We start from the raw sequence: 22,104 nt of genomic DNA on the forward strand, positions 1-22,104 counted from the left end.
TCACTTCAATAAAATACACATTTACAAACAGTTTTAACAATAAGTTTGAGCGGAATTAACTGTAAAAGTAATTCAAAATGTACGAGTAATAAAAACATACCAAAAATAATATATCTATTAACTGATTTATTTGTATAGGAATTTGTTACTTAATAAAGTTTTTCGGAAAGCGAAAACACGAAGCAATCCATAGACTAGAACTAGTGCTTGTATAGGAAAGTGCATATTTATAAAAATTCACAATACAGAATAATGACAAATACCTACAATAAACTTTAGTTTTATATATATAAAATCACTTTTATCACGCTTTTATTAGTATGTATGTAACCGACTCCTTAAGACTTTGTCCACTTTAAACGAACAGATTTAATTCAAACTTTACATTATCAAGGATCGGCAATTCAATAATTTCATCAGTTTTAGCGTGTTTTTTTAACTATATTTTATTTCGTTATAAATGTATTATGCACTTTCTTTTTGGTGTTTTCTTTGAGAAAGTCTTTCGGCGTCTTCTATCGTATCGGGGAGAGGCTGGTTGATTGTCTCTGGTAGTGAGAAGACCAGCACGCTGGCCACTAAGGCTAAACTGCCGAAGAATATGGCGGGCAGATTGTCGTAGTATAGCGCCTGTAAAATAAACATAATTAATTTTAATGGCAAGGGATTTGTAACTAGGAAAAGATAATCTGAATAATAATATTTTTATAATATTTGGCACAATTAATATAACAATTAATAAATTCAGGATATGATTTATTTACTGGTAATAAGAGGGTAAACAAAATAATTGTTCTCATCCGGAATCAAACCGAGGTCCTTAGGAGTGCAATGCGGACGTGATAAGATAATCTTCTAACAAACACATTTATACCAACCTAACTTTGCTCTTTTAGTCCTGTGACGTCTACAAATTCTAAATAGCATTTGAGGCGTCTCTACTTTATTATTACTGGGTCACACAAAACTTACGAGATTTTAGAGTGTAATAATAAGATTTTCAATTAGGTCTTTTTGTAAATTCATTCCAAGCTGTTAATAGTCCTAATTGTACCAGGACATCATAACTTACAAGCAGCGGAGTCAAAGGCGCCAGCGTCGACCCAACTCTGCCAAGCGAGGAACATACAGCCAGTAAAGACTGCCTCACACTGGTCGGGAACACTTCAGATACGTAGATGTACACGGAACTGTAGGCTACTGTGATCGAGAACTTTCCAGAAAGGTATAGAACTAGGGACCACCATTTCTGACCTGTATTGGGGATATACGTTTTTATTAGTATCTGTAGTTATAAAAATAGTGCTGATCGAATGTTTTCAATTTTGATGCCACTATTTATATGTGAATTCTATTAAAAATGGTTGAAACTACGGGCTTATTTCAATTCTTGATAAAATTTAGTTAAGTTTTATTTAACTTCAAATGTATACAATTAAGGAATTCCGACTACATTATGAGACTTTGAACTCTGCTCTTATAAAAAATGTATTTCACATTGTACCTTGTTATTTTAAAAAGAAGCACAAACAAAACAAAATACATTTTCAAATCTCTTTCAGGGTCGATTTGAGGCAAACAAAGGCGATGATCCTTAAGACAGTTTATGCTAAATTGACTTTCCCAAGTTTCGACCGCGGAGTTTCACTGGTCTTATCATAAATAATTTATGATTTTCTTTGCAAATTTTTCGCCCGAGCCCACAGTATCAGATTGAATTGGAATGTTAACAAATTATGGATGTTCATCAAAAAATCATGGGTACATATTTGAATATTTTATCTTTATATACCATGATACCTAGATGAAAATAGCAAGTATTAGATTAGTTAAGAAAAAATAATAAACGCATTTTGTCATGTAGAATATGAACATTAAATAAAATTGGTTAACTTGCTTTAAGGTTTTACTTTTAAAAACATATTTATATCTTTCCTTTTTATAAGCGTACATTTTATTATAGGTACTACTGCAGATTTCTCACAGGAAACCATAGTTTGAGACTGTTTCGTACTGGTTTCTTCAAAAGTTCACGCACAGGTCACCAATAATATAGCTTTACTGTTGCTATAATAATATCTTGGCGTAAACTTGAGACGGTCGTTTAACAAACATTGCATGAATAAATGAATGAACCGGGAAACGGTTCTCAAGTGAGCGCCATCGCAACTTTGATGGCGACACGATAAATATGAAGCAACCTCGACTTCGATTTAAAATATTTTCTGCGAAATCTGCCGTGGATGTTTAGCAAGCATCTATATATTATGTACTATGTGTAGTTTATAGATGTGTGGCTAACCATCTTACCATCATTTATATAATATTTTAGCTATCTACCATCTTTGACCTTACTTTCCTGTTTGATATTTCTAAAAGCAAGGGTTACATAGGGTTCAATTATTTTCTTCCAATTTGTATCATACGGGTTTTCGTAGAAAAATATAAAATGAATGATAATTTTTTTTACAGGCAAAGTTTATGGTCAGCTTACTTTGCTCTTACATATCAATTTTGCGCAATAATGAATGAATGAATGAAATACTCTTTATTGTACATATACACAGTGATAAAGTTACATAGTTAAGATAGCTTATAGTAGAGATGTACAAAGAGCGGCTTTATCGCTCGTGAGCGATTTCTTCCAAGCAACTCGATGTAGATAAAGATACAGTGAGCAAGAATTAAAGAGTAGAGTAAGACAAGGAAAGAAGAAAGAATAAACATAGAAAAGTATTATACATAATGAAGGACACATAAGTTGATACATTAATATTACAATAAGATTAAAATTATATAGAAGGAAAAACTTAAATTTAGATTTATTTTAACGATTTGTCAGTGATCGTGCGAAGGTAGTAGTTCTTCAATTGACTTAATTTGCAATATGTATTTATGTTTGCATTTTTGTGTGCTAATCACTATTACGGGGAAGTTAGTCTTGCACATTTTACTGTATACGTCTTATCTTAGATATTTATTATGTACCAAATAACTTTTAGTAATACTACGGAGTTTAGAAGTAATAAAGTCATGTAGAGCAATCTTTCAGCTTTTATCTTCAGATCAGGGGCGTAGCTACCGCCGTATCTGCCGTATTAATTATTATACGGGGCCCCCGCGCCAAGGTGCGCTTTTGTGAGAAATCTTTACCCTTCCTAAGGGCCCCCAAACAAATTTTTATACGGGGCCCCGCCAAGGCACGCTACGATTCTGCTTCAGATAGCAAATAACCTAACACTATCATTATTGAGGCGTTATATAGAGACCTTGAAATATCTTAAGTGTTACACTACACTTACCTTTAGGCAAAAATGACAGGCTGATGCATAAACATGCGCTCAGCACATACGTAATGACTAGCACCCTCTTCCTCCCGAATCTGTCCAACACTAACAAACACACGAAATTCGCGGGTATCTCCACAAAACCCACTAGCATAAAGTTCACATATTTATTCCCAGCCAACGACACTGAGTTTATAGACAACCCGTAATACACAAACGTACATGTAATCCACAGAAACGAACACACAGCCACTCTTTTCCTTATAATACTCGATTTTATCACTCGCATAAACATTGATTCTTTTTCTTCTTCCACTAAGTCTTCTTTTGACTTTTCATTATCCGGATCACTGGAAAGTTTGTCCAATTCGTAAAGGGGAGTCAGAACTTGATCGGACAAGACAACTTTATTCATTTTTGCTGCTTTCTTTAATATTGCAGTTGCTTCTTGATGTCTTCCTTTGCTGATCAGCCACCGCACGCTCTCGTTAAGAAGCCATAGATACGAGAACACGGTCATGGCAGGAATGTATATTATTTTTAGGAGGGTCCTCCAGCTTTGCAGGTACCATGACAGGCTGGCTAGCGTCATGAGACCTAGCACGTACACTGCATTGATCAGGGTATTGCCGAATACTCTTCCTTTTGGTCCAACCAGTTCCATCGCTGTAAAAACGACATTATGTTAAAATAAACTCACACATATTGGAATAAAGATTAGATAGATTACAGGCTTTCTCCAACTTACCAATAACAAACGCGGTACTGTAAGCCCCGGCACCCAGAGCTGCTTCGAGAAACTCGAAAATGACCATCATAGTGTAACTAGTGGAGAAAGATCTGAGAAAGCCGAAAATGCCGTTCATGAGGGAAGCTACAGATAATGCTAACCTTCGACCATACTTGTCTGATATGATGCCTGTTAGTGGCAGAGATATGAACAGCCCTGAATTGTGAAACGTGCCTATTAGAGTCCTCTTCCAATTTTGGCATCCAAGGTCAAACTGTAAAAGAAAAGATTGGGTATTTCTTCTTTGATACTATAGTGAAGATTTTTATAAAATACGTATTATTTCAAATCTTAATAATCTAAATGCCTTAGAATAATTATTATCCAGTAATTCAGTAAAAGTATTGAAGTATTGAAAAGACCGTGACCTATTCTTTTTATTGAAAAAAAAAAAAACATTAAATTACAAACAAACACAACACATAAACGAATCCGGAAATCTTCATTAATTTCAGTTTGTAAGCCCTTAGAGATCATGCCTTGATCATGCACTCTATATAATTCTGTTTAACACACATCCGGAACAAATTGAAGGTTATTAATTTAGATGGCTTTTATAGTTTTAATTACGTGCCATAACCTCTTTGTTGTTTTGAGTAATTGAAGATTAACGTGGAATTAAATACTCAGGTTGGATTTGGTAAGAAATTTAGTTTACTCAGCTAAGGGCCGATTTTTCAAACTTATTCGTCGAAAAACGTATAAAACTACAATTTTAGAAACGTATTCTAATTGCCCGTATTTGACAGTTTACGTGACATTTTAATATTATCGTGTAATACTTTATTGGACGGATAAGTTTTATCCAAGCATTGAACAATCGGCCCTTAAACAATTACAGGAATTTTTCGGCCCTTAAACAATTACAGGAATTACAGGAATTTTATTATTTTCCACTTTTATTCGAACCCAAATTTTTGTCAATATTAAATTCATTAATAAAAACTAAAAAGGTAAATTTTTACATTAGAATTTAGAAAAACATAGCTTTAATAGCAAATACAATGATAAGAGATCATTAACAACAAATAAAATGTAGTCGTATCTTCTAATGATAAGTCGTGTCGATAAAATGATCATTATGAGGTCGTATTTTCGGGTCACGATACTAAATTATTGCATCACTGATATTATATTATATCATTTAAACTATTTATAGTATATCCTGTATTCATAGTAGTAGTAGTTCGTAGTAAGTTAATTTTACTAGGTTATTGTAGTAACTGCTAAATATGATTGGTACATTAATTTTTAAGACAACAGACGTTGTTACTACATAGCAAAGTCGCTCTCTCTGCCGCTGTCTGTCAGTATCTAGGTATCCTATAGTCCTTTTCACCTAGGATGATTCCTGTGACACTTCATCGTGTTCCGAATTACGTATTTTATGTTTAAAAAGTCAAAATAATTTTAGTGCATAATATTTTTATTTTATGGCGGCATTATTACCAAAAATATAAAAATGAAACATCGTAAGCTTATAAATAAAAAACAGTATTGTTTAGTTTAATATAATGAAAAATAAAATAAAATAACACAAAAATATAATACCTACGCAATTCGTGTACATGAAATGGATCGTTGAAAAATCATAGAGTTGGAAAATCATATAATCGGCGCCCATCTTGTGATCGTTTGTCAATCGAGTCAATCGTCTGTACGAGTGCGTCAGCCTTGCATACAAGTTGCATTTTTATATTGATACTTTACGTGGTATTCTGTTATTGTTACTAATTGTTATTGTTGACTTTTTGTTGCTGTTGTTTGCTAAGTTTCCTTAGTTAATTGTTGGCGAAATGCCGAAAAAACTAATTTTGGTACTTTATTCAAATCGATTTCATTTCCATATAGAATATTATCGATTATCGGAAACAACTGATACGATTTCAGTAACCGACATCTCTATACGTGTCAAAAATCGATGTGTCACAGAAATCATCTTAGGTGGAAAGGACTATAAAAAATTTAAAACTACGTAACAGATTTTGGATGAGGTTTTTTTTATAAATAGGGGGTACCTTAGCCCTTAGGAAGGTACAGTTAATAAATTTTTAAGTTTTCTATAAAGCGGGCGAAGCTGCGCGCGGACGACTGGTATGTAATGAAAGATTTTATTCTTTTCTATTAGATCAATAGATCTACAATTATTGTAGTTACGACTATTTTTCTTATACATATTTGATTCTACGTAATTTATCTATAGCTTTTGCTGCTCTACATATTTACTTGTATTTATTTATCTCACAAAATATTAATAATATTCCTAAATTTCCTATACGTTTGTACATAATATACTAGTCTATACAATTGTTGGTTACTAGAGACGTTGCCTATAATATTCTATTGTTACAGTGTGTGTTAAGCTAGAATTCTGCACAATAATTGCTTCTAACATTTCACATCCAAATATAACGGAACGGAAATTAGAATTTCTACAAGTGGACTTAATTGTAAATGGCTATTAGAATGATCTTTAGAAATTTAATATTATGTACCTTTTTTATTTCTATGGTATAAAAATAGTACAAAATCGTTAAATTGATTTTTTGACGAACATAACATAAAATTTTTATATGTATACGGAACCAGTTAAATGTGTATTTAAACAGAAACTACATAAATTAAATATACAATACTAGATTTCCGCCCGCGGCTTTGCCCGCGTTTTCAAAGGAAAACCCGCATAGTTCCTGTTCCCGTGGGATTTCCGGGATAAAACCTATCCTATGTGTTAATCCAAGTTACCCTCTATATGTGTGCTAAATTTCATTGTAATCGGTTCAGTTGTTTTTACGTGAAAGAGTAACAAACATCCATACATCCATATTCCATACATCCTTACAAACTTTCGCCTTTATAATATTATTATTAGATATTAGATATTAGATATTAGATACATGTTTATAACTACATTGATTAATGAAAAACCGGCCAAGTGCGAGTCGGGCTCGCGCACAAAGGGTTCCGTAGCAGCAAATATAATAAATTACAGTTAAATCAACCTATCTCAAAAACTATAAGAGATACTTTGATCAAACCAAAAATCGTTGAAAGAGTTAATTAGCATGCATCACCTCTATTTTTTTTAGAATTTTATACCCCGTAGTTATAAAAATAGAGGGGGGGGGACATACTTTTTACGACTTTGAGAGCTGATATCTCAAAAACCGTTCACTTTAAGAAAAATGTTTTTTAGAAAACTTTATATCATTTTAAAAGACCTTTCCATTGATACCCCACACGGGTATGTACATCGAAAAAAAAAATTTCATCCCTCAGTTACATGTATGGGGGGCCCCACCCCCAATTCTTTTTTTTACTATTTAGTGTCATATTTTTGTAGCGGTTCATACAACACATATTCCCATCAAATTTCATCACTGTAGTACTTATAGTTTCCGAGTAAATCGGCTGTGACAGACGGACAGACGGACAGACGGACAGACGGACATGACGAAACTATAAGGGTTCCGTTTTTGCCATTTTGGCTACGGAACCCTAATTAGATAGTTAAAAAAGTGATACCTACATTTTTACGACTGGTCACTTTGATATTTACATAATGTTATTGCTTTGCAATTATTTACTATAATTTATTTATACGGATGTCCTTATTTATATTTGTTGTTATTTCAGTCGCATCTTGACCTGTTCTGCAGTTCATGGTACCACACAATTAGATACTTACTTATTGAATTATTAATCTTGGTTTTATGGCATTCAAATGCAATATTTTATAAATATTATAAATTTAAATTATTCATAGGTAAATATATATTTTTAAAAAGTAGAACAAAATCGATCACGAGGCGGGATTCGAACCCGCGCCTACATATCGCGTATACAAACATACAAATGAAGCTTTTACTTATGTATATATGCTTGTTAAAAATAGCAATCTGTAATTCTCTATACAGGGTGTCCCACTATTGGTATACTAAGCGCGAAGGAACTTGTAGTTTTGCATACACTGATCACGTAAAAAATACTTTAAAAAAAAATTACGTCCAAAATTTTTTGCTAAATTTTTCCTGAAAATCCATGTTTTCTTCTCTAGCTTCGCGTAGCCGTCATATACCGCTTCTCTAATATGAGCATTTTATCTATGAAAACATAATCTTAAACGATAGCTCACGTGCTGGTGGCAAAGTTGGGCGGCTCGCTTGTTATGGGTGTACACATAGAGTTTTAAGAATTCATCTATTTGAAAAAAAAATGCGTCTGGAATTTTTTAATTATTTTTTACGTACTCAGCGTATGCAAAACTATAACCTCCTTTGAGCTTAGTATACCAACAGTGGGACACCCTGTATATAAACCACTAGCTGCGCTCCACGGTTTCACCCGCATTGCTCGGCTCCTGTTGGTCTTAGCGTGATGATACTTTAGCCTATAGATATATAGCCTTCCTCGATAAATTTCCGATTAGAAAAATTCTTTCGGTGTTAGGGCTATCTAATACCGAAAGAATTTTTCTAATCGGACCAGTAGTTCCTTAGATAAGCGCGTTCGACCAAACAAACAAACTCTTCAGTTTTTTAATATTAGTATACATAAGTGTGCCAAATATATACGTGGCTTCACGTATTTATAAAAAGATATATTGGCGTCTAAAAATACCTCGTGTCAAAGTCCCCCACGTGGTGTCGGCATGTTGATATGATATCAAAACATTGTTGACATGGCGTGATGCTCGTATGTTGATAATATTTACTACATAGTAAAACAAGTCGCTTCCTATGTGTCCGTCTGTCTTTATGTTTAGATCTTTAAAACGAGAAGATCTTTTAATAGAGAAGAGAAGAGTGAGGAGTTAGTAATATTATAAATAGGAAAGCATGTTTGTCTGTCTTTCTTTCACGTCGCTACGGAACGGTTATATTATAATTTATTTATTTTAAAATTTCCAAATTCCAATATATTGTAGGTACTTTGTTGGTCACGCTGTATTGAAAATGTGACGTACTTACGTGTCAATATACTGTTAATAATTTTCTTTGACTACTCGAGCGAAGTCGCGGGTACAGCTAGTTAATCCTTTAGTTTGACTTGAATGATTGTGATAATCTTGTTTGATATTCAATTCTACGTTAATGCCATGTGTGTAAAGTGATATTATTTATTTGTTACGCGTGTACTCATCGTGGTAGGTGTGTCTCAGGGGTTATGAAAATAGAATGTCTGGTTTACCTTATTATTATGTTTACATTTGTGTGGTAACTGGTAGGTAATGTTTATAAAAGTTTAGTTAAATAAAATGGGAATAGAATGCGAAGTGTTCTTTAAATAAATTAAAAAAATAGTTCTATAAATATTGTAGGCTTTTTTGAGAAAACTTTGATTCACATAAAAAGTTGTTCATTTTTAAACTACTATCTTGCTTGACACAATTAAAACTTAATAAGTTATTTACTTATTTTGTACAAATACAAAAAAATATTATTGATGTATTATGTTTTTGAATAAAAAATAAACCAAAATTACTGTAATACTACTCATTTCTTTATCTACCAACTACTTATCGGCTATCGCCCGGACATAATATTATGATGATCGATTACAGCAGTCTAATACTATGATAAAATAATATCATAACAAACTTACATCTCTAACAGCGGAATCCTCATCATTATACACAATCGATTCACAATCCATCTCAATGTTTTCAAACGAGTCCTTACTGCATGTATCATTTGAGTTCTCTCTTGGTACATACTTCTTGCATCTAGAGGGTCCATTCTTATCCTTGGGTATCGCGTAGTCGAGCCATGATGTGTTTAGACCTTCGCATTGGGTTATGTTGCATCTGTGGACAATTATTAATTAGTTATTGTTTTACCTCATAGAGAAAAGGAATAATATATGTTTTTTTTATAAGGGCGATTGATTTATACGGCTGATTTAATTGGCACTAAGTAACTAGGTAAATGAAGGAGGAACCAAATGGTAGAAGTACCTATACCTAACGATGTTAAAATTTTGATCATATAAAAGCACTTAACTCTAGTTGTATTACTGTTGCTAAGTTGAATTTAACTTGCATGGTAAATCAATTAGATACATTGTTATTCATTTTAAAACGTGAAAATTTCAGCAGCATGGTAGATTTTTGTGCAATAAAGTATTTATCTACCTTACAAATGTATTTTACACGTTTCCGACCTAAAAAATAATCTTTTCCCACTCACCTACAATAAACCAAAACAATTTTGTCATACTACCACATACACGGAGCGAAAAATCCCTACACCTATCTACTACAAAGAGGTACAACATGCCTGCTGGCGCAATCCTTGTCCGAGTGATGTCCAACTACATGACACTTGGTCCAATGTTTCTGATTATGTGGGCATTAATAGGCGGTATGCCCTGCGGCAGTACGTTGTGTACTTAATCCAGGTACTCATTTTTGCTACTGCTTATGTTTCTGTACTGTGGTTATGTTATGTTTTGTTTTATATGTAGGTAGTTAGGATTTCTTCCTTCAAATTCAAATTTAAATTGATTACTTGTGATTCACAGATAATATAACGGTTATAACAATATTGATATCATTGATAATGATATGCGTCTTACAGTCAAGTTTGGTTAAAGTTTGCAATATACCTAGGTTTAGGATACTAGTAAGCAAAAGTAGTAAAGAAAGCAAAATACACTTCAAAAAATATGACATGCGTAAAGCTTTCGACACTATATGTAATAATATTTTCCGTGAAATACACTATTGCAACATTCTTCAGTGAAATATGAATTCTGCAGATATTCGTATCATCCATAGAATTAGGATCATGGTGAGTACCGACGGAACTAATTTTTAACAGGAAATGATTTTACTTGACGACAACAACATCATCATCACTACATAGTATAAAACAAAGTCGCTTTCCCTGTCCCTATGTCCCTATGTCCCTTTGTACGCTTAAATCTTTGAAACTACGCAACGGATTTTGATGCGGTTTTTTTAAATAGATAGAGTGATTCAAGAGGAAGGTTTATATGTATAATAACAACCATTAAATAGTGGAAAAGTTCTGTTATTTTTGAGGTTTCTAATGTGATGTCTTAAAAAATTACATTTTTTCCGCTTATATTGCAAACGCAGGCTAAACCCTACGAGTTTTATCAAAATAATGTACTAAGTATTATACACATTGAAAAGGTCTACAGAAAAGTCCGCGATGGTATATGTCTAGATCTCTTATGGATAACCCACAATAACTTTTTTTTGTCTTTTACTTTTTACAACAAATAATGGCGAATTTTCGATGCGATTTTAACCAATACAGCATTAATCCTTAATCAATTAAATACCTTGAATACATTGTTCATTTAATATAGATCTATATGGCCCTTTACACCGTATGATTTAAGTGAATATTTTCGAACATATTACAGATTTAAAAATTGCGGGACGTAGCGTTTGCGGTGGTACCGGCCGGCCGCCCAGCTATTATACCCGTACGAAGCCGGAGCGGGCCGCTATGTTTTATATACAACGTTCACAGTTTTTCTGTAGTGTATTTAGTATCAGCATTGCACCCGTGCGAAGCCGGGGCGGGACGCTAGTCTATAATATTATGAAGTCTATCTTTTGCATTACAAAAGGGTTAAAAAAAATCTAATTCTATGGAGTCCATTACCAATTATTCTCTGGCTAACAAATCATCCATAATTCGATTGTTTGTTCTAACACTTAGGGCCGATTTTTCAATGCTTGGATAAAACTTATCCGTCCAATAAAGTATTACACGATAATATTAAAATGTCACGTAAACTGTCAAATACGGGCAATTAGAATACGTTTTTAAAGTGGTAGTTTTATACATTATTTGACGGATAAATTTTATCCAAGCATTGAAAAATCGGCCCTTAATAAAACTGCCACAGTATAAACTAAACGGTAGCCCGTGTGGATATCAATTTAATAACAAATACAATTAATATCAGTCTCCAGGCGTGATTGATTGTGCGGTGCACGACCAGTTGTATGTGATAGCGTAATACTTGGTTTCATATCAAGTGACGGCTGCTTTGTACGCTGAATGAATGAATTATGTACGCCTGTTACATCTTTGTTTGCTAGATAGCTGTTTTGCTCGCTCCCAGGAAAAAAGGAAAGTATTTGCTGAATAAGTTTGTGCAAAATTTGTCCAAATTGTATTGTAAATTCAGTCACGACATATAAAGCAATTAAGTGACTAATTACAGTAATTTAAGTGATTAATTTCAGTAATAAAACTTAACGGTTTTTAGGTTCAAGTACTCTCTTCTTTCATTGTTTTTTCTTAAAATATAATATGGTGCAGAAAATGAAGTATATAAAAACTTTCCTAAATTAAATTTTTCTCGTTTTATTATCACAATATATACTATAGTATTACAAGTTTTTTATTGCTATAATCTATACTTAATATTACTATAAAGCTGAAGTTTGTTTGTTTGTTTGTTTGAATGCGCTAATCTCAGGAACGGTCCGATTTGAAAAAATATTTTGGTGTTAGATAGCCCATTCATCGAGGAAGGCTATAGGCTATATTATATCATAACGCTAAGACCAACAGGAGCGGAGCAATGTGGGTGAAACAGTAGAGCACAGTTAGTATAAGATATGTGTGCAATACGTTCGGTACAAAAAATACTTGAGTACCCTAACCACGTTCCTTGTAAGAACTAAGATTTATGTCAACTGTGGCATATATCAATATTCGGCGTGGATTCGTGGCATTGTCACTTCTATCGAGTTATGATACACACAGGATATGTTTGTATAGGTATATTTATACGTAACAATTGCCGCTCGAATTGGATTTATACGGCCGTGAGTCGTGAGTCGTGACGTAACGTTTGTCGGTTTTGGATTACAATGGACTTTTTCGAAAAATAACCCCAAAGGTTCCTTTAGAAATCGACAGCTGAGTGCTTCGGAATGCGCTTTTTCTATGACAAATAAACAACACGTTTATTTTGCGTGCATTGTTGTGCTTTTCTGTCGTAGCTCGTAGCATATAAGCTTTTCGCGGTTCCTGGGCTCTGTAAAAATGTTTGATGAGTTTTCTTTCAATTTAAATATTAAATTAAAAAGATTTACTTTTTTAAATATATTTTATTTTTAACATCTCTTATATGATAAATGAATTTGTCCATTAGGTACTCTGAATTTTGCCGCACTTGACAATTTTCCAGGAGGCTCTACATAGTCTACGTAATATTCTAATGATAATATTGTATGTAGGTACTTTGTTAATATTATTTTGATTTAACTATTTTCCTATATCGTAACCTTATCACGGTTCAATATCGATAACTATAACTAGGTATAACTTATTTCAATGATGAACACTATCTATTATTTCATTAATTAATAACAACATGGATAGATCCTAATTAATTACATAAAACATGAAACTGGCGTGTTGATTTCAAAGTGTAAGCATACAGTAATTATTAATCGTATATTTTGTTTACAAATATTCGCTTTTGACCTTTTGTGGAGGTGTATCCGTATATTTGTGATAATCTGTTTATTTTTCGCGATTGTTTCAATGTTAGATTTTCTGTATTTATTTATTTATTGAAACAGAATTATTCTTTGTACTAACAGTAATAATACCAAAGCGTACATAGAATTTAGTAACAATACGTTAACAAAAATAAAAACAAAACGGAGTTACATATTACGTGCGGCTACATGCATCCAAGTACCACAGAGGTCTAGGACAGTATTTGTACTGTTAGCAAAAATATCAATTGTGGCATCGGAGGCCAGGCCAGCACACGATATTGTGTTGTTGATGTATAATTATTATGAGAAAGTATTGGGATTCAAAGTGTAAGGATGAGACTCTAAGTAAAATTAGTTATTTATGTGCTTGATTTTAAGCAAGTAAGTATTATACTTTGATAAGTTAAGGAGGTCATAACGGATTTTATAAGGCGATTTAGTCAAAAAGAGCTCTATTATTTCGTAAAGTTCATTGAAATCCGTTCAGCCATTTAATAACTAATTATTCACTGACTACTAAATACACATAACACTATCACATTTGATAAGCATCAAAGTTAAATAAAAAAAAAAACCGGCCAAGTGCGAGTCGGGCTCGCGCACAAAGGGTTCCGTAGCAGCAAATATAATAAATTACAGTTAAATCAACCTATCTCAAAAACTATAAGAGATACTTTGATCAAACCAAAAATCGTTGAAAGAGTTAATTAGCATGCATCACCTCTATTTTTTTTAGAATTTTATACCCCGTAGTTATAAAAATAGAGGGGGGGGGACATACTTTTTACGACTTTGAGAGCTGATATCTCAAAAACCGTTCACTTTAAGAAAAATGTTTTTTAGAAAACTTTATATCATTTTAAAAGACCTTTCCATTGATACCCCACACGGGTATGTACATCGAAAAAAAAAATTTCATCCCTCAGTTACATGTATGGGGGGCCCCACCCCCAATTCTTTTTTTTACTATTTAGTGTCATATTTTTGTAGCGGTTCATACAACACATATTCCCATCAAATTTCATCACTGTAGTACTTATAGTTTCCGAGTAAATCGGCTGTGACAGACGGACAGACGGACAGACGGACAGACGGACATGACGAAACTATAAGGGTTCCGTTTTTGCCATTTTGGCTACGGAACCCTAAAAAGACGTGTGGCACTCGGGGACTGCCGCGGTAAAGCTACTGCATGCTATGCCTTCAAGCCACACCTCCGTGCCCGTCGGAGTGGGGAGCGTGAGGTTTTTTCGTTACGGAATTTCTGGATTCGGTCCCCGCGCTCAAGGCCCGCGATAGAAGCTATGCAATAGCTTAAAAATATCGTGCATTCACACACCACAACATTTAAACAATTTAGAGAAACAAATAAACCGCTTAGTACTGATAATCCTACATTGATTGCGTTTATCACATTCGTACGTGACTAACGAGCAGACATAACGTTTTTAAACTTTTATTTATATTGACCCATTATGGGATATTTAGAATGTATTTTTGATACGTTGTTTTGTGAGGTTTTAAAAGTTAATCTTTATAGAAAACGTGTTTACGATCTTCACAAATGCCAAAAAATATTTAAAATATATTGTCACTTACAATCATCACTACATAATATAAAACAAAGTCGCTTTCTCTGTCCCTATGTATGCTTATATCTTTAAAACTACGCAACGGATTTTGATGCGGTTTTTTTGAAATAGATAGAGTGATTCAAGAGGTTTTAGTATATGTGTAATTTATTATGTTTTAGACAAAGCGGGTGAAGCCGCGGGCTGAAAGCTAGTAAACTATAAACACAACTCACAAAACGATCTATTCATTGACTGATGACTCTCTAGACCTTGCCATAAACATACACACATGAAAAACATAACCCTCTTTCTCGAAGTCGGCTAACATAAGGTAATCGTAACAAATGATCAATACAGAGGTATTGAGGAGAGATATTTACATACATTTGCATGCCTCTTGGGGTGTCGCTGTCATATTGTGTTGTATTGCCGAATATTGTGTCAATGGAATCGTATTTCATATAATATTATATGGTAATGTGTTTATGTATATTTATATCCTACTCAAAAATTTAGAGGATTTCGAAGCTCTATTCTCTATTCTTTCTATAGGTATTATAAATTCCTGAAGTAACTCAAAACGAGGTTAAATTTATTCTTATGCTATCTCCTGAAAAATATTTATTTATTAGAAAAGCTACATGAAAAGAATTTGTAAGGAGAGGCTAAAACTAAAGAAAATTATAAGACATCTAATGATAATGATTCCTACTACCTACTATTTTAGAGGGAAGATACGACCTACGACTTCGGGAGGAGGAGCTTTTTTTTTAAAAAGCCTACTCATACAACAAGCCTAGTTACTTATATAATACTAGCAATGCCCTGCGGTTTCACCCGCATAGATAGCGATATCGTGACAGTGAAAAGTCTACTATAGGTCGGACTATAGGTTTAATTTTTAAACACATGAAAATCACCTTTACCCCGTCCCGCACAACGCCTGCTCATTGTATACCTACTATTTTCTGTAGATTGACACTTTTAAAAATTCGTTATATCTTTTGAATGGAATATCCAATTCTTTTCATTTAAAAAGTATTTTGCTGGTATTGAAACAGTCTATAATAAAACATCATTTAATGGGATAAGGATTAATATATGTGTATGGATAACATGGTTTGATTACTGTCGGCACTTCTATTTACTTTGAAAACGTAAAAAAGTTGTTGTCGTAACATAACTACTGAAGATGGACATATGGTATCGCGGACTTTCTTGTAGATATTGATCCATTCTATAATACCGTAGAACATTTTTTGTTCTATCTTCAATAGATTCCACAGCGCACGCGATGACAGCATTTTTATTAAGGAATTTTTTACACCTTGGGTTACATTATTGCATTTTTGGTAAGGATCTCTAATTTTTTTGAAAATGCAATATAGCCTATGTTGCTCAGTGAAGATGCAGCTTTCTAATGGTGAAAGAATTTTTGAAATCGGTCCAGTAGTTTATGCGTGAAAACCATACATACATACATTTACATACTTACATAATTACAAACTTTTCCTCTTTATAATATTAGTATAGATTATATTCCACATTAAATAAAGCTTTACTAAATAGAAAACAATGTTTCAAGAAACCGTCTCAAATTATGAATATAAATTTAGAATCCCGTAGTAAGTAACTGGTTTTTAGAACATTAGGTTACTGACCGTGCTAATTTCACTGAATCTTTAAAAAGCTTATTTTAAGAATATCTCCATTGAACGACATATCTAAACTATTCATATTATCTAGTTTGAAAAAAAAAATAAGTGAGACATTGCGTGTATTTTAGGATTTTAATTAAATACGTTTTATAGTTACAGATGAAGAATTTTATATTTACCGTAGCGTCGCCAATAGCTATTGTATTAAAAAAATGTATCGAATCCAATTAGTTCCATATTTACATTTTTATAATGAAGAAAAGGATGCTTATCACATATTTATAAACTGCAAGACGACGATAAAAAAATAATATGTAGTAATAATAGTATGTCTTCAAGATGCCTTCACAAAATATCTTAGTGTGTAAACCTTTATTGAAAAACAAACAAAAGTTTCTACTTTATCAGATTTCAAATAACATAAGCCGCTAGTCACGGAAACGTTTAGAGTTCAATTATTATTACAGTGCATTATGGCGGGAAAATTATCTACATCTTTCTTAATACTATTATAAAGGCGAAAGTTTGTATGGATGTATGGATGTATGCATGTATGGATGTATGGATGTTTGTTACTCTTTCACGTAAAAACTACTGAACCGATTACAATGAAATTTAGCACACATATAGAGGGTAACTTGGATTAACACATAGGATAGGTTTTATCCCGGAAATCCCACGGGAACGGGAACTATGCGGGTTTTCCTTTGAAAACGCGGGCGAAGCCGCGGGCGGAAATCTAGTCCTAATATAATTTACGACACATTGTAGTACTCTAATAAGACTATTGTAGTATTAAGTATGATTATTATTTTCTCTCGTAATGAAAGGATTTTAACTTGTCTTGTACGAATGGAGGTTTTTTAATCGTATTAATCCATGTTTTGCCTCGGCTCTCCCACAATCGTAATATTAGAAAAACATCAAAATCAAATTGTCATTTAGTGTAGATTAGAGAGCATAACACACACCTACATCAATATTAATACATATTATTATATATTATATAAATGCGAAAGTTTGTATGGATGTTTGTTACTCTTTCACGTAAAAACTACTGAACCGATTACAATGAAATTTAGCACACATATAGAGGGAATAACACATAGGATAGGTTTTATCCCGGAAATCCCACGGGAACGGGAACTATGCGAGTTTTTCTTTGAAAACGCGGGCGAAGCCGCGGGCGGACATCTAGTAATACAATATTCACAAGCATACTCTAAATAATAATTATTTAATTCATTTGGTCTTAATGTAAACTAAAATAGACAGAAGTTTATTAATTTAAGATTTTAGATTGAAATCAAGATAGAGGGAAAATATAAGTTTTATATATATTCTACTGTGTAAGATACATACAAGATTCAATTGCAAGAAACAATTTCTCCCTTGGCAACAGAAGTCTAATTAAAGAATATATTGCCAAAGGTCAAGGTATCAAATGATTTAATTTCACCTACTTATCAATCGTACCACTTAATAGTAATTACCTAAAGAGGGGTCAACGACACTATTTTAACCTATTTGAAAAGAATCCGAGAAGGCTATTTTTATTTTCATTAATATTGGTTTTCGTCAAACTAGTTTTGGTTGTGTTATTTTGGAAGGTGTAAAAAAAATATAACCTTTAATACCATACTACGTCAGTACTTAATTATTCATCTACAGATTTAAACAAAGATTATATTTTCATTTTATTATAAGGACTAGATTTCCGCCCGCGGCTTCGCCCGCGCAGTCAAAAAAAAGCATAGTTAACGTTCCCGTGGGATTTCCGGGATTGCGTCATTTTCCCGGGATAAAAAGTAGCCTATGTCCTTTCTCGTGTATCAAAATATCTCCATACCAAATTTCATGAAAATTGGTTCAGTAGTTTAGGCGTGATTGAGTACCTAACAGACAGACAGACAGAGTTACTTTCGCATTTATAATATTAGTATGGATTCACTATTGGGTACAGAATAAAAAAAAAACAATACAATTTCTGCTTATTGTTTTTACGCAATAGTGCAGGGTTTACCCTTGAAAATCATCATTTACAATCGTAAGATCGTAAAATAGAAAAATTTGAAGATAGTCACAAAAGCTTTCGATATTCATTCGTTGGCATTCTCCTTCACAGAATAAAAATCCTATACTGTTTGAACCCATATCAGAAGATAGATAAGAATAATCCGTATGAAGAACCACACCATCAATATCCTACCACGTATATTCCTACACCGCAATAATTATCACATCAACTTACATTCACGTCTAAACGCTTTGGCTCCCGTAATTCACTTTGTCGTGTTAACGTTAATATGAAGTCTACACCTACGATCCAACTTGATTTACTGGCGTGCAAGATTTCCCTTTGTAAAATTATAACGCTGGCAAAAACACCGGGAAATGTTGAGCTGGGTCACCTAGTAATCTATGTTATATGTAACGACGCCCCGGCTTCACACGTAATTATCCACGTTATGTGCAGATAAAGCTACCTATTGAATTCTATCAATTTGTAGAGCGTATTTTTAAAGGTCGCATACAAAAAGATCGCCCACAGACGAAAGCGTATTTAACTATGTTATAGTGATGATAAACCTAGAGCCTTCTACTTTTAATTAAATATATTAGAATTTAGTGGTATATCCGTAGCTTCGATATCATAGGAATTTTCAATATTTGAGCATTATCATACTTATCCATATCTCTCAATTCGCTCGCAAGTTGAATCTATAATATTACTAGGTTTCCGCCCGCGGCTTCGCCCGCGCAGTCAAAGAAAAACCCGCATAGTTCCCGTTCCCGTGGGATTTCCGTGATTTCGTCATTTTCCCGGGATAAAAAGTAGCCTATATCCTTTCTCGGGTATCAAAATATCTCCATACCAAATTTCATGAAAATTGGTTCAGTAGCTTAGGCGTGATTGAGTAACAGACAGACAGGCAGAGTTACTTTTGCATTTATAATATTAGTATGGATTGGTAAAGTAAGTAGGTATTTCAGCAGATTAGCTCTACTACATAATAGTTTAATTCGCATGATAGTGTTAAATACCTAGAGATTCGAATATTAACAGTTTCATAAATAAGCTACTAAAAAAAATATAGCACAGGTTAATTTATTACGTAGTAGGTACTTTAATAAATTGTTTTATTTTAAGATCTGTCTAGTAGGTATGAGAATATATTCCAATTACAAAGTATAATAAATTCTTATTTAAATAGGTACTGTGAGTAAATTTTATTGGAAGTCAGAAGTCAGAACACGTGTAGATTATGAAATTAAAACATTTTTTTTTATTCCTTGAAATCATTCCTTTATAATCGAATATTGGAATTCTTCATCGTAATCAACGGATTTCGTGGATTCCCAAGAAAAATTGTAGGATAAATATCAGACTTTTTTTAAATAATTTTTTTAGATAATATATTATTAATTATATTTTGTATCTATAAAGTAAATAATTATATACTTTCTCTCTTTAAACTTCACTACATAGTATAAAACAAAGTCGCTTTCTCTGTCCCTATTTCCCTATGTCCCTTTGTATGTATTAAAACTTCACAACGGATTTTGATGCGGTTTTTTTAGGGTTCCGTAGCCAAAATGGCAAAAACGGAACCCTTATAGTTTCGTCATGTCCGTCTGTCCGTCTGTCCGTCTGTCCGTCTGTCACAGCCGATTTACTCGGAAACTATAAGTACTACAGTGATGAAATTTGATGGGAATATGTGTTGTATGAACCGCTACAAAAATATGACACTAAATAGTAAAAAAAAGAATTGGGGGTGGGGCCCCCCATACATGTAACTGAGGGATGAAATTTTTTTTTTCGATGTACATACCCGTGTGGGGTATCAATGGAAAGGTCTTTTAAAATGATATAAAGTTTTCTAAAAAACATTTTTCTTAAAGTGAACGGTTTTTGAGATATCAGCTCTCAAAGTCGTAAAAAGTATGTCCCCCCCCCTCTATTTTTATAACTACGGGGTATAAAATTCTAAAAAAAATAGAGGTGATGCATGCTAATTAACTCTTTCAACGATTTTTGGTTTGATCAAAGTATCTCTTATAGTTTTTGAGATAGGTTGATTTAACTGTAATTTATTATATTTGCTGCTACGGAACCCTTTGTGCGCGAGCCCGACTCGCACTTGGCCGGTTTTTTTAATAGATAGAGTGATTCAAGAGGAAGGTTTTAGTATATAATTTAAAAGGTTTTAGACAAAGCGGGCGAAGCCGCGGGTGGTAAGCTAGTAAAATATAAAAGGTTGAATTTTATGGTTAAAAATAAAAATGTAATTTCACTTTCCAGGAAATAAAAAAAAATGAATCTGATAAAATAAGGTTATAGGTAAAATCTATTTAAAATACAATTGCAATTAAGATAAGTAACAGCAATATTAATATAGTGTTTAGTCAAAATTATTAAAATCGCACGATCTTGCTTTAATATTGAAAAATAACAACCTTGACCTTTAAATTTTCGTTTTTAAATTATACAATCGTAGAAAAAGACGTCTATATTATAATGTGTAGACATAATATGTTAGTAATATGTTAAAATATAATTTAATCAAAGAATGTTAACGCACGTAATTTTTTGGCTATACCTAAACCATTCTGTAAACATAAAAGCTCTCATAAAGTGTTTGCGCATGCGTGAAAGCTTTCGTCTATACACATAACCTATAAAAATACATGGACATAACAAAACATATGAATTAATAATATATGTAATAATCATTGTGTTAAACGATATCTACATAATATCTATATTCACATAAATATTATTTAATTATGTATTATCATAAAAATAAGTAAAAAATACTGTTACAATTTCGTGTTTTTATATAATTCATAATTATTTGTTTATCATAATAAAAGACACTTACCTGTATCCGATATCTGATGCTTCAAACACATACACTGAACCATACATTCCCGCCAAATATATTGGAAACAGAAGTAACGCATAATTCATAACATTGTACCTCCCAAACGGCCCTATCTCCTCCAATATCCCATCCAACCCCACATCACGAGCCATTTTAACCCAAAATTCATACACACAATAAATAAATACTATAAAATCATCTTGTAAAGCTTTCTCAAATGAAACTACACGTGTTTATAAAAATGACGCGACGTTGACAGCTGATGTATTTTCGTCAGCACGCATGCGCGAAATTTTATGTCAAATCAGCAATTTTTTCCAAAATAAATTTGTTATTTGCGTAAAATTACGATTTAATCACTGACGAACTCTCTTCACTGGGGTCTGCGTGTGTATGATTGTAAA

The 22,104-nt window shown here is 32.9% G+C and overlaps 1 protein-coding gene across 1 annotated transcript; it reads right to left on the minus strand.

The window, feature by feature from the left end:
- Positions 1-13: 13 nt before the first annotated feature.
- On the minus strand, positions 14-22,090 carry LOC149479816 (organic cation transporter protein-like). Its single transcript, XM_089707406.1, has 6 exons — positions 21,698-22,090; positions 9,682-9,883; positions 4,036-4,291; positions 3,303-3,953; positions 1,073-1,254; positions 14-630 (listed from the first exon to the last, which is right to left on the minus strand). The coding sequence occupies exons 1-6, from the start codon at positions 21,850-21,852 to the stop codon at positions 466-468; spliced, it is 1,611 nt and encodes a 536-aa protein (XP_089563532.1). The 5' UTR covers positions 21,853-22,090; the 3' UTR covers positions 14-465.
- Positions 22,091-22,104: the final 14 nt, after the last annotated feature.

The sequence above is a fragment of the Colias philodice genome, chromosome 19 (assembly GCF_061535455.1).
Source record: "Colias philodice isolate Cphi_HAF_F1 chromosome 19, ilColPhil1 Martin Lab GWU primary, whole genome shotgun sequence".
NCBI classification, from domain to species: domain Eukaryota; kingdom Metazoa; phylum Arthropoda; class Insecta; order Lepidoptera; family Pieridae; genus Colias; species Colias philodice.

Excerpts from the sequence above, each read along its gene's own strand:
- LOC149479816 (XM_089707406.1), bottom strand. The coding sequence starts at position 21,852 with ATGGCTCGTGATGTGGGGTTGGATGGGATATTGGAGGAGATAGGGCCG. Across the intron at positions 1,255-3,302 it reads CCTGTCATTTTTGCCTAAAG|GTCAGAAATGGTGGTCCCTA; the intron begins GTAAGTGTAGTG and ends TCCCCAATACAG. Across the intron at positions 631-1,072 it reads CGCCTTTGACTCCGCTGCTT|GCGCTATACTACGACAATCT; the intron begins GTAAGTTATGAT and ends TTTATTTTACAG.